Source organism: Alosa alosa, chromosome 22, assembly GCF_017589495.1.
Source record: "Alosa alosa isolate M-15738 ecotype Scorff River chromosome 22, AALO_Geno_1.1, whole genome shotgun sequence".
NCBI classification, from domain to species: Eukaryota; Metazoa; Chordata; class Actinopteri; order Clupeiformes; family Clupeidae; genus Alosa; species Alosa alosa.
In genome coordinates, this window is record NC_063210.1 from 3,916,211 (window position 1) to 3,928,639 (window position 12,429).

General features: G+C 42.1%; 1 protein-coding gene across 1 annotated transcript in view; it reads right to left on the reverse strand.

Annotated features, from left to right (window-relative positions):
• The window catches only part of ift140 (intraflagellar transport 140 homolog (Chlamydomonas)), a 35,682-nt gene that overhangs the window by 20,437 nt on the left and 2,816 nt on the right, over nt 1-12,429 (reverse strand). The window contains exons 4-17 of the mRNA XM_048233173.1: nt 12,308-12,429; nt 12,066-12,196; nt 11,775-11,950; nt 6,965-7,056; nt 6,338-6,444; nt 6,107-6,246; nt 5,446-5,649; nt 4,789-4,861; nt 4,073-4,164; nt 2,203-2,330; nt 1,941-2,058; nt 1,664-1,785; nt 1,328-1,463; nt 1,035-1,166 (exon numbers count right to left, since the gene is read on the reverse strand). Coding sequence (XP_048089130.1) covers nt 1,035-1,166; nt 1,328-1,463; nt 1,664-1,785; nt 1,941-2,058; nt 2,203-2,330; nt 4,073-4,164; nt 4,789-4,861; nt 5,446-5,649; nt 6,107-6,246; nt 6,338-6,444; nt 6,965-7,056; nt 11,775-11,950; nt 12,066-12,196; nt 12,308-12,429 — 1,773 coding nt within the window. The remainder of the gene's footprint in view (nt 1-1,034; nt 1,167-1,327; nt 1,464-1,663; nt 1,786-1,940; nt 2,059-2,202; nt 2,331-4,072; nt 4,165-4,788; nt 4,862-5,445; nt 5,650-6,106; nt 6,247-6,337; nt 6,445-6,964; nt 7,057-11,774; nt 11,951-12,065; nt 12,197-12,307) is intronic.

Genomic DNA, 12,429 nt, shown 5'->3' on the forward strand with positions numbered 1-12,429 from the left:
ATACAGATTTAGGGGTGCAGATAACCCAAATGTAAACAAAGCAGTGCTAGCTTAGCACTTTCACACTACTCTGACACCAAAGACAGTGAGTAATCTACTTCTAATAAAAAAAATATGTATGATTACAACTTAGTCACAAATGACACTGGTATTGTCAGTCTCAAAGGAAGAGCCTAAGGAGAAAAAAGGTAAAACTGTGGATCAGATATAGTCAGAGGCAAAACACAACAAGGATTGTATCTCCATATGGAAACATCTGATGATCACTATCTGATGACTACACTGTGCTTATAAGCAACAAGTAGGCAAGATATTCAGTCCAGATGGTTCCAATGGCGATTCAACGTGTTGTATCGGCCACAAACAAACTGACGGAGGTCTGTTAGTGGTGCTGCGCACACCACAGATGCCCCTCGATCACCCAGATGTTATCAGACGTCTGACCGTCAGCGAGGTCTGTGCTCACTATTAGTCACGTATGAGAACTTCTGGGAACTGCTGTCCCTTAATGAAGAGAGACAAATGGGGAGAGGAAAGAGGGAGGGAACAGAGGAAAGCTAGAGGAGAAGTGAAGAAGTACTCACAACAGGGAGGAAGAGACCACCCCTCCGAAACAAGAGCTGAAGTAGACTCCCCGAGAGGGAGACACAATGGATGTGTGTGTGACGAAAAGAAAGAGAGAGAGAGAGAGAGAGAGAGAGAGAGAGAGAGAGAGAGAGAGAGAGAGAGATGCAGAAGATGGAGGTAATAGCATGCGATGTGAAAAGAATAGAAATGGCAAATTAGAAGAGAAAGGAAAAAAACTGTTTTGCAGATGTAATGAAAAATAAAAATCAAATGAATTTGAAATAAAAAGCATATCATGAAATCAGTGATCAGTGAAAGAGAAGCCAAAGCCATATCACACAACTGGAGCAATAAGGGAGGTGTAGATTCCTCTTTTACCTTGCACTGGTAGCAGCACCGGTAACAGCCACAAGTGCTGATTTCTGTACTAGTCCATGTGTAGTAATACTAGAGTGGATTCCTCTTACCTTACACGTGTAGTAGTAGTAGGGGGCATCCAAAGCGAGGAGCGCCTGTAATCCAGCTGGTTTAAGGGCCGAGTCTTGCAATAGGAGGCCATGCTCTTGTGTCACAAAGAACGTAACGACCAGAACATCAGCCTAGAAGAGAGATGAGAACCCTACATCAGTACATTTACAACCTGCAAATGTATCATTTTAACTATGGAATGGATCATTTTAACTATGGAATGTATCATTTTAACTATGGAATGTATCATTTCAACATAAAATCACAATGGATCAGAACAGGTATAGTGTACCTTCTCTGATTGGCTGTCTTGCTGGAGGTCAGAGTTCACAGGTGCAGCCTCACAGACAAACAGACGAGGCTCAGTTTCATCCCAGAACTGGGAGACAGGGCAACGCCCGCTCAGGTCAGCCTCTACACACGGATTCCTGACACACACGCACACACACTTCTGGTAATCTGCTACAGAAATTAAATGTGCAATTTTCTACAAACACTGTATCATGATCCAAGATTTGAACATGTGATCCTCTAATGGCATGCTATTCAAATAGTCTCTTTTGAACTTATTCATTTAACTCTACATGCAAATGAGTGCGCAATCTCAATCTGACCCACTAACACATACCTCTCACCATCCTCTGACTGGGAGAAGCCACTAGGAGGTCTTCCAGTGAAGAAGTCAAAGTGTGTAATTGTGTCCATGTCCACGTCATAGAAATAGACTTTGTGATCTGGTCTACCGTTCACCTACATATACACACACACACACACACACACACACACACACACACAGAGAAGTGTCAATGTGTTCAGTGTTTATTCAGTATGTTCTATCAGTTAACACTAACATTTCTGTTTGTTCCAACATGTGAGAATGTGAGGGAGTCTGTAGCAGCACTGACCTGTGTGATCAAGATGCTGACTTGGTTTCCACTTGCGTTGCATTTGACTGAGCGCAAAGCACCCAAGTTAGGGATCACTTCCTTCAAACTTTTAGCATTACACATTGGCTTTGCTTCCCTGAACCCAAACACAGAGATACAGACAGTTACACAAGTTACACAAGTCACCAACAGATCATATAAATCTATTCATTCGCACAAGGCTCTGTTTGTGTGTTGTATGCTGTGTGGGTCAGCGTGTGAGTGTGGTGTGGGTGCGTACCTGCGTGTCAGGTCAAATACTCGGACATGAGCAGTGTCTGTGCCCACGGCCAGGTAGGCTTTGCACACACTGAGAAGCACTGGGTTCCCCTCGGCCTCAGAGAACGTCAACAACTGCTTCACTGTACCCTAACACACACACACACACACACACATACACATATTTACCACACACCACAGTGAGACAGAGAAGGAAAAAAGTGTGTGTGTGTGTGTGTGTGTGTGTGTGTGTGTGTGTGTGTGTGTGTGTGTGTGTGTATGTGTGTGTGTGTCAGGGCTCGAAATTAACGATGTCCCGACGTCCCGGGGACCATAAAAAATGCTTCCGGGACACAATAGAATGATGTCTGGGACAACTCTGGGACAGTAGAAAAAATGGCAAAGCAAATTTCAAAATAGGTACTTTTTACCTAAACTGTTCACATGGGAATCTAAACGTATCTTTCTTGTCTGAATAAAATACAGAATCTGGCCTATACAAAATTTGACCTGGCGTGACGGGCAGCTGGCAAAAGCAGCGTTAGCCAGCTGATCTGTAAAGAAATCTGTAAAGCGGTTTTGTACACGCAGCCTTACAACACTGTTTAGGCTACTGCTCTTCAAATCACTGTAGGCTACAATGTTATTTTTGGTACAAATATAGTAAGATACCCAAATGGGCTGGGTGCTTGCGTTTCCTTAGGAATCTGCCGTATTGGTTAAATGAATATTATGACTTATAGTCCGACACAAAAATAGAGCAAGGGCGGTAGGCCTAATGGGTCACTTTCCGATATAGAGGTTAACTTACCAGGCAGGTAAATGGCATTTGTTTTCATGACATTGTGAACATTTTTGACTGATAGTGTAGGCCTAAGGTTACACTGGTGTTCTAAAAAAAAAACGAGATGACAGTCCTCTCTGACTAAAACGGTACGTGTTTTCTGTCATTGACAGACAAACGTCACCAATATCATGCTGAGCTAAATAGCCTACTGCAACTGCGATTTGACAAAACGATAGTGTTGCAAGGTAGCCTATAACAATGAAAACAGTTATTTAAGTTAGCATTTGACATTTTAAGCTGTGGCAGTTCTAAGGGGTGTCCAAACTGCGGCCATGCACTTTAATCCGGCCCGCCGAGCATTTATTAGTTTATCAAATTATTAAAATAGGCCGCTCGCTATTTTTTCCAGCAATAGACGACGTTGTGGTTAACTTTAGGGTACTGCAAACTGCTTTACACTCTTCTTAGAGAACGTTTACAATGTCAAAACAGCTTGTTACATCGAGATACATATTCTAACTACGTTTTGCTAATTCATTTAATTGGGAACGCATTTGAGGGTGAGAGCGTGGCAGGAGAGTAGGCTAGCCTATCTGACAGCTTTGTGGTAATTTCCCACGCTAGGCTACTTATTGTTTTCACTGAGATCTGTGGCCATGACATCATACCAAACTGACATTGAAATTAAAGACACGTGAAAATAGATTATTGACGGAATGTTTTACAACCCTGTCCGTCAAAACGATGGACAATGAATGTTTAGTGCAACCTCAATAAAGAGCCAAAAGCGCAATCTCTGAAAATGAGTGTTGTGTGAAACAGCAGATGATTAATGAAATGGTGTTTAATAAATTGTTCAGAACTGACATGGTGGACCAGAACGAGTTAATTAAGTGATGCAAGTTACTGATTATTATGCTGTTTATTAAAAACAAGAACTTGAATTTGGGACACTGGTCCGGGACAGCTGCGGGACACTGAGAAAAAAAGTTAATTTCGAGCCCTGGTGTGTGTGTGTGTGTGTGTGTGTGTGTGCATGCATGCATGTGTGTATGTGTGTGTGTCTGTCTGTATGTTTGTGTGTGAGTGAGTGAGTGTGTCTCACCTGAGGGGTGCGGACCTGCACCCTGTTGGGCTCCACTGTGTAGATGTTCTCCTCATGAACGGCCAGCGCTGGAGACTCACACTGGAATGACCCTGACAGAGGGAAGAGTTTGGAGAGTTCATCGCTGGGCTACTACGCTTGCTTTTCAACCAGCCCTCCTAATAAGGTTACTTGCATGCAGTATTTGGCAAGATTACAGAGGATTTATTCAGCTGTCAAAACAGACAGAGAAGAAAACAGAGTGAGAAATGAGAGAGGCAGACAAGGTCATCATTTATTTGGAGTGAGAAATCTGAGCATGGGACCAAAGCTTTTATGTTATGTTATGTTATGTTATGTTATGTTATGTTATGTTATGTTATGTTATGTACTGGATTGATGAGGGAATACCCTAAATATACTTCCGGCTGCGACCATCTCCCAAGGAGTCTTGCAAGATGGCGGGACCGGACGAACCAACTGCACAAACACTTCCAAAGGTAAAAATACTTACGCTTGTCTACAGGGACCCTCTTCATAGTAGCATAGAAGTGTAATGATATTTTGAGCCTTGTCAGTGGTTTAAAGTAGTGATTTACTGTGACATAGTGAGCTTGCCCTCAAGGCTATGCTATATGCTATGTACTTGCATATTAAATAGTATGCATTTAAATGCATATTTAGGTCTTACTCAAACTAGTTAATGAGGAACACGTACTGTTTACAGAATTTCTTACCTGTGTTGCGTAGAGTTGGTCCTGCAGGTTCATACACCGTCACATATTTCCCATTCCAAACTGTTACAGAATCCTGTGGAAATTATTCCAATCACACAAAAAAAGTAACTGACAAACTGTGGATGCCAATTAAATATTTCTGATCTAAATGAGACGTATGTCTAAAAACATAACAAGTTATGTACAACCAAACATGTAATGCCAATTTCCTGCACATGAATTAGGCCCAAGTCCAAGACCATATGGGAAACTAGACCATAGGGTTTTACATCAAACTCTGACCTGCAGTGTGTGGTCATGAATCAAGGTCTCGGTGACCCCATTTACATTTGAAAGCTTGAAAGGATACATGTACATTTGACTTTTTCCTCAGAGATTTATCTGAACCCATAGGGGGGGAAAAGAGTGGTCCAGTCCTAACAGGGTCTGTTTCTAAAGATGGCGATGGTTTTAGGGCAGGTGGCACCTGTCTTCTTTTGCTGTTTCTTCAACAGCTGTCAGGTGTGATGCCACAACAAAGTCAATTAAAAAGGTTCTGCTTACACATACTTCATATACGTCTAAAACGTATATGCCAAATCCTATAACGCCTTTGATACAACGCTGAGTTAAAAACTAAGTTACTATAATCCTCTGGTCGTGTGGTGACTGATTTACCTTGGCAACCTGCACTGCCCGGACGTGTGTATCTGTCCGGAGCATGAGGTGTGTGTCAGTGCTGAAGTATGCCAGGCTGATGGTGCTGGGCGTGAGCTGAACTGCTGCCACCTGCTGGCTGAAGTGGGAACACATGAGCTGCTCAGACAGGATTTGCACTGAGGTGCCAGTGCACACTGCCAGCAACCACAGACTGGAGCCCCACTGAGACAAAGAGAAAGAAAGAGACAGAGAGAGAAAGAAAGAGGGAATGGGGGGGTGAAGGGGATTAAGGGGATTGGAAGAGAAGGAAACACAAAAGACAAAAACAGACGGAGAAATGAGAAAGGACTCAAAGGAGTTCTCATGAGGAGTGAGGAACCAAAGCTTTGTGTCATTTAACTTAATCTAAACTTTTAGAACTTTGGATTTCTGTGTCTTTGGGTTAGGTAAGGACAATGTGTCTAACTAACATGTGCCCATAACAAAAGAACAACATCTTGCGGCTGATGTGAGGTAATCTGTAACTCAGATAATCCTGATTTTTTACTTTGCTAAATGAAGAGAGCAAATTAACCTGATGGCCTCCAGGAATAGCTGTGACTAAATGAACAGAAAAAAGACAGTTCTGAATAAGGGGAATAGGGTTACTGTGCTGTTCTGGATGGTGTGAAATCAGTACCTGCAGCTGACTGACATTTCCTTCTACATCTGTGGGCGTCTGCAGTTTCCACTGAGTTGTTGAGTCTCCTTTGGCATTATCTGTGGTGACCATCCGCCAGAAAGCCACACGGCCCTTACTTGTGCCAGCGGCCAGGATTTCTGATCAATAAAACAGACCTATATCAATATAATGTATGGAGTCTGCATGTCTACTTGCATGTATCTGCTTGTGCTTGTGTAGGTTTTTTACCTTTAGTTGGACAGTAAGACACACAGTTCAACAGCTCTCCTTTCTCAAAACCCAAGTTCTCCTCCAAAGACAGAATATAGTTGTCATCCTTCTCCAAATCCCATAGCCTGCAATGTACATAAAGATCAGGGCTGAAAGCAAGGAAAACATCTGTGCCTGAAGTAATCAGAACAGATATCTTAAACAGCCTGGCCCAGCCCCTGCAAGTCACTGCAGTGAAGGAAACCAAACCATGGACACACACATAAGGGCCTGTGTCCACCAATCGTGTTTTTTGTGCCGACGGCGGCTATTTTCTATACAAATCCTATGAAGTTCAGCGTTCCCAGCGCTCAGCGCCCTCGGTGGCAAAAAGCCTGTTTTTCTGTTCAACTTAGAACAGCGCTGGCCTCATCAATGTCAATTCTCTCTCGACAACCAATCAAAACTTTGTAACCTAGCAACAATAAACACTTGACGAAGCGCTCGGAAAATGAGATTGTGGGCACTGTAAGTGCGAAAAACGTGATCGGTGGACACAGGACCTAAAAGCTCCAACTGTGAGTAATGTGATCCTGGAGACAATTCATCACATCTCAGCCAGAGGAGCAGTGGGTTAAAGGGGAGAGGCGGAGGGTGGAACCACACCTGATGAGGGGTTCCCCTGCAGCTGTGATCAGCAGGCCACTCTCTGTCCACAGGATGTCTATATTCTGACCACCCCTTCCACTCAGTTTCACCTGCGTGCATACACACACACACACACACACACACCATCATCATCTGGCTGGTTTATAAATAGCTGGGTTTCCACCTAACTCTTACAGCTATTTTCAGCGCATTCATGAAAATTCATGTTAAGGAAATGCAAGGCTGTGCGCGTTTCCATCCGTTGTGTTACATGAATCACAAAAGTGCACTCTCCTACTGAAGGGAAGAGTTGTTAAGAGCTGTGGGATCAAAGCTTCAAAAATTAATGTTAATCAAACGTAGTCGCTTTATACACTATCCAACTCAGGAATTCATCTACCCTCTTCCAGCAAATTAATTCCAAATTCAATTTAAATTGTAAGCCCATTTCATCCATTACATTACATTTTAACAAAAGCGACTCCCAACATGGTAGACAATTAAGGTAGAATATGAGTACAAGTTAGTGCATAAATACAAGTTAGTCATCAGTGAGTACTATTTACATAGTCAAGTGTCAGTTCTAGTCAGGTGATAAGTGCTAGAATTAGCAAGGCTAGTTGTAAGTGGTGCTACGAGAGGAGATATTCTCTGAAGAGCTGGGTCTTCAGGAGTTTTTGAAGATGGAGAGGGATGCCCCTGCTCTAGTAGGAACTGGTAGCTCCTAACGAGGAACAACAGATGAGAAAAGTTTGGATTGGCCTGAGCGTACTGGTGGCAGAGCCAGACATTGTTCGTCTCAGGAGGTAGCATATGCCTGTATGAGGGCATTCAAGTAGGTGGGAGCAGAACCGGAGACTACAACGCCAAATCAGAAAAATTTGGGACGTTATGTAAAATGCAAATAAAAACAAAATGTGATAATAAATGTGATAATATACATTAAGTCTTGTAAACATATATTTAGCAGCAAAAAGGACATACTGTAGACAACATATCAAATGTTGAAAATTAACATCTTGACTATTTCATGGTAACTATATGATCATTTTGAATTTCATGTCAGCAACATGTTTCAAAAAAAGTTGGGATAGGGAATGTTTACTACTGTGCTGCTTCACTGAGAAGACTAGTTGCTAGAGTTGTGAGAATTAAATGTTGTCCCGTTCCTGCCCGATATAGGATTTCTGTTGCTCAAAAGCATGAGGTATTCTTAATCATGTTTTTCATTCCATGATGCACCTAATTTTACAGGTGTGGACTGCAGACAGGCCATTTTAGCACCTGGACTCTTTCTCTATGGAAAAATACTGTTTAAATATGTGCAGAAATCATTTTGGCATTGTTTTCCTGAAATATTCAAGGTCTTCACTAAAAAAAAGCATTGCCTGGATGGCAGTATATGTTGCTCAAAACCTGTACATCATTCCGAATTGATTGTGCCTTGCCAGATGTGCAAAATGCCCATGCTGTAGGTAGTAATGCACCTCCACACCGTCATAGATGTTGGGTTTCGAATTGAGGACCAAAACAAGTTGGAAAGGTTGGATGCTTGGATGCTTGGATAGGCCCTCCTCTTTAGCCCAGATGAGTCCATGATTTCCAAAAAGAATGGCAAATTTTGATTGGTCTAACCACAGGACCTTTTTCCACGTTACCTCAGTCCATTTTAAACAAGCTCAGGCCCAAATAAGACTGGTGGTATTTTCTGAATCATGTCTCAATACAATTTTGTCTGCAGTTTTTTAATTGAGTATCAAACTGTGCACATAGACAATGGTTATCAGAGGTTTTCCTGAGCCCATACAATGACAGGTCTGGAAACAGGTCTGGTTTTGATGCAGTGCCATCTGAGGCCCAAAAGATCACGGCCATCCAATATTGTTTTTCAGCTCTTTCCCTTGTTTGCAAAGATTTCTCTGGATTCTCTGAAAGTTTTAATAATATTATGTCCTGTGGATGATGAACTCCCGAAATACTTTACAATTTCATGTTAGGAAGCATTAAAATGACATTGTTTCATCATTTGTGCACACAGGTTTACACAGAGTGTTGAATACCTCTACATGTTTACTATCTAAGTGACCCTGTTTCTCTAGGATGCTCTTTTTTATACCCAATCTGTTGCCAGTTACTGTAATCAGGGCTCCAGAGTGCGACCAATTTGGTCCCATATGCGACCTAATTTTTCAAAAGTGCGACTAAAACGGTACCGGTGCGACCAGCTATTCGAGAGAGGAAAAAGTGTCCGCATTGAAACTCTACCTTTGGTTCAATAACAGACACATATTTGGCCAATATCGTGGTTTAAACAAATCACAGATAGTGAAGGGCTTGACCTCCCCTCTGATTGGCCATGGCCCAGTGCCTGTGTGTAAATTTGAAAATGCGTGTGCTGCAGAGAGAGAGAGAGAGAGAGAGACCTACGATAGGCCTAGGCCCTAGTGAAACTTCCCTAATCCCTTCACCAAGTTCAGTCCGAAATAATTATTCACCAGAAAAATAGTTTGAAAGTAAACCCGACGTACAGGAATGCCACTTGCGCCAAATTTATAGGAGTCATTGCAGATGAAAAGACGTCTTAAAATTGCGAACAATGCATACAAGGCCTTCCTGAACGACAGAGATACAGATATCGCCGAAAAGGAGTGCGTCATTGACTGCAGTTACATGCAGGGAGTAACCAGGTTTTCAACAGCAATATTCGTTTTTGCGCCACGAAGTTGTGTAAACTCATTCTGATGGCATCAATCAATTTAATCCGGTATTTGGCGCAAACCAAATATCGCTGCTACATTTAAAGCCCGAATATTCCCTGCATGTATACCTGTGGTCATTGTGTACGGTGAATTGAATGGACACATTTAGATCGAACATGGCAAGTCATTGTAGTAGCCTATAATAATAGGCCTACCATTTCATCACTGCATTAACCATAGTGATGTTCTTATTGAAAATTTAAAAATACTAAAATTAAAAAGTAAATTGCATTGTGGGGCTGTCAAATGATTATTGCAATCATCATTGCAAAATCACATAAAAATCCCCCAGGCTACTTGGAACATCTCTTTAAATTGTGCTAAAATACATTTCTATGGAAGATGCATGGTGAGCTGGTTTAGTCAAGGCCTAAAGATCATGAAGGATAGTATGACATTGAGCCATGAGATGTGCAGTTTGAAGTTAATTTACTCACTGTTATTTTTATTTAATTCATCTTGAGATGTTTTAAGTTTAAATTTCAGCTCAGTGAAGCACTTAAAGCACCAACACTTCATTAAGTTACTTTTCTTGTAGAATTGTAAATCATAAGTCATAGGACAACTTATCTAGGACAGTAATTAAGGGAAAAAAGTGAACCTTCTGCGGTGTTAAAGGAGAATTCCGGTGTGATATTGACCTAAAGTGTATTGAAACATGATACCGAGTGTGAACGTATGTCTCATAGCCCATCTCGGCTTGTCCCCTGCACTCCAAAATCTGGCGCTAGTTAGCCGATGCTACCAACAGCTTTTTCAATAGTGGTGCTTTGGCATCGGGCTAGCGAGTAAGAATGAACAGGTATGATAAGGGATCAGATTCCAAAAAATAATTCAGTGGAAATGCATGGATTCCAGTTTCTTCCAGTAGCAGCAACTGGAATCCATGCATTTCCACTGAATCATTTTTGGAATCTGATCCCTTATCATACCTGTTCATTCTTACTCGCTGTTCGAATTTATCATGACTAAATTCAAGATGGCTGCAAACGCTAAACTTCGTGGAAGATACTGTCTGTATAAATCGCCTTGTAAGTAAACTACCAGTGCTTTTTCAAAGTTCTCAATGTCTCGCTTTTTTAAATGTCAGGGCCCTCGAAGTCTACCAATGAAGTGTGGAGATACATTGAGCCCTCGTAAATGGGTGTAAAACAGTGATTTATTTGCATGGCTAGCCCGATGCCAAAGCACCACTATTGAAAATGCTGTTGGTAGCATCGGCTAACTAGCGCCAGATTTTGGAGTGCAGGGGACAAGCCGAGATGGGCTATGAGACATACGTTCACACTCGGTATCATGTTTCAATACACTTTAGGTCAATATCACACCGGAATTCTCCTTTAAATGCGATGTGGTTGAAAATTTGGGTGCACCTAACTTTTGTGCTGGTGCACCTGAGAAAAAAGTTAGGCGCACCAGTGCAACCAGTGCAAAAAGTTAGTCTGGAGCCCTGACTGTAATTAGTTGTGAAACATTCTTCCTTTTGTTGTCTTCATCATTACACAACTTTTCCAGCATTTTGTTATCCCCGAAACATGTTGCTGGTATCAAATTCAAAATCAACATATTTCCATGAAATAGTCAAATTTGTCATTTTCAACATTTGATATGTTGTCTGTGTCCTTTTTGCAACTAAATATGAGTTTAAGAGATTTGCAGATTATTACATTCTGTTTTTATTCACATTTTACACAATGTGCCAACTTTTTCTGATTTGGGGTTGTACTTTGTAGGCAAGCATTAGAGACTTGAATTTGATGCGGGCAGCCATAGGTACTAAAATAAGAGTTTGTTTCCACCCAGTTTGCCACCCATTACCATAAGGACTTCCTACTGGAATGGTCAATATTCACATTAAAAAGTTGGACTGAAACCCAACTGGTATACTCCGAGATGAGTACGTTGAGGAAATTGATCATGTTAGGCACATTCCCACACATACAGTAGTTTGTGATTAGTGGCTTAGCTGAGCGTGACATGATCATTCCCTAGGCTGCAGTAGTCTTGTTTTATACTTTTGTTCCCGAGCACCTGAATCTATATTGAATATGTGGAATAAGGATGCTCACCTTGCTTAGCTCATGAGCGCTACCATCTGGCATGAGACTGAACTGTGAGAGCATGAGGGAGTCTGTGACCACAGCCAGCACTGCCTTCCGCTCCACATACACCAGCTTCTGCACGGCGCCCTCTACTGTCAGCACACACACACTGCGTCCCCGTTCATCAACACTGTAAACGCATCCTTCAGAGACAAAAACACATGCACACAAGGCATATGGTTAGATAAAAAAAACACACACACACTGCTTACAATCCATGAAAGGTCAACAAAACAGCCAATAGCGGGTCACACTTACCATCAGCTGTGCTGCAGTATAGTTGAAGTGTGTCCTGTCGTGTAGATCCTCTTCCTGCCTTCTTCCAGTTAAACATGTCTAGAGCATTCTCATCACCACTGACTGCTGCACGGGCCAGAAGAGCCACATCTCTACACACACACACACACACACGCACACACACACATGCTGGTGACTATTTGGAATCCTGCTGAAGGTTGTGTACTAAACGCATACATCTAGATGGGTGTCAGGGAACTCACTCTGTGGGTGCAGTGGGTCTGTAGATGCAGCAGGTGAGAGGCTTGCCATAGTCCTGCTTTACAATATGCGTCCCCTGAAATCTGCCTCTGGCATCTACCTTCCATAGAGCCAGCACACCAGC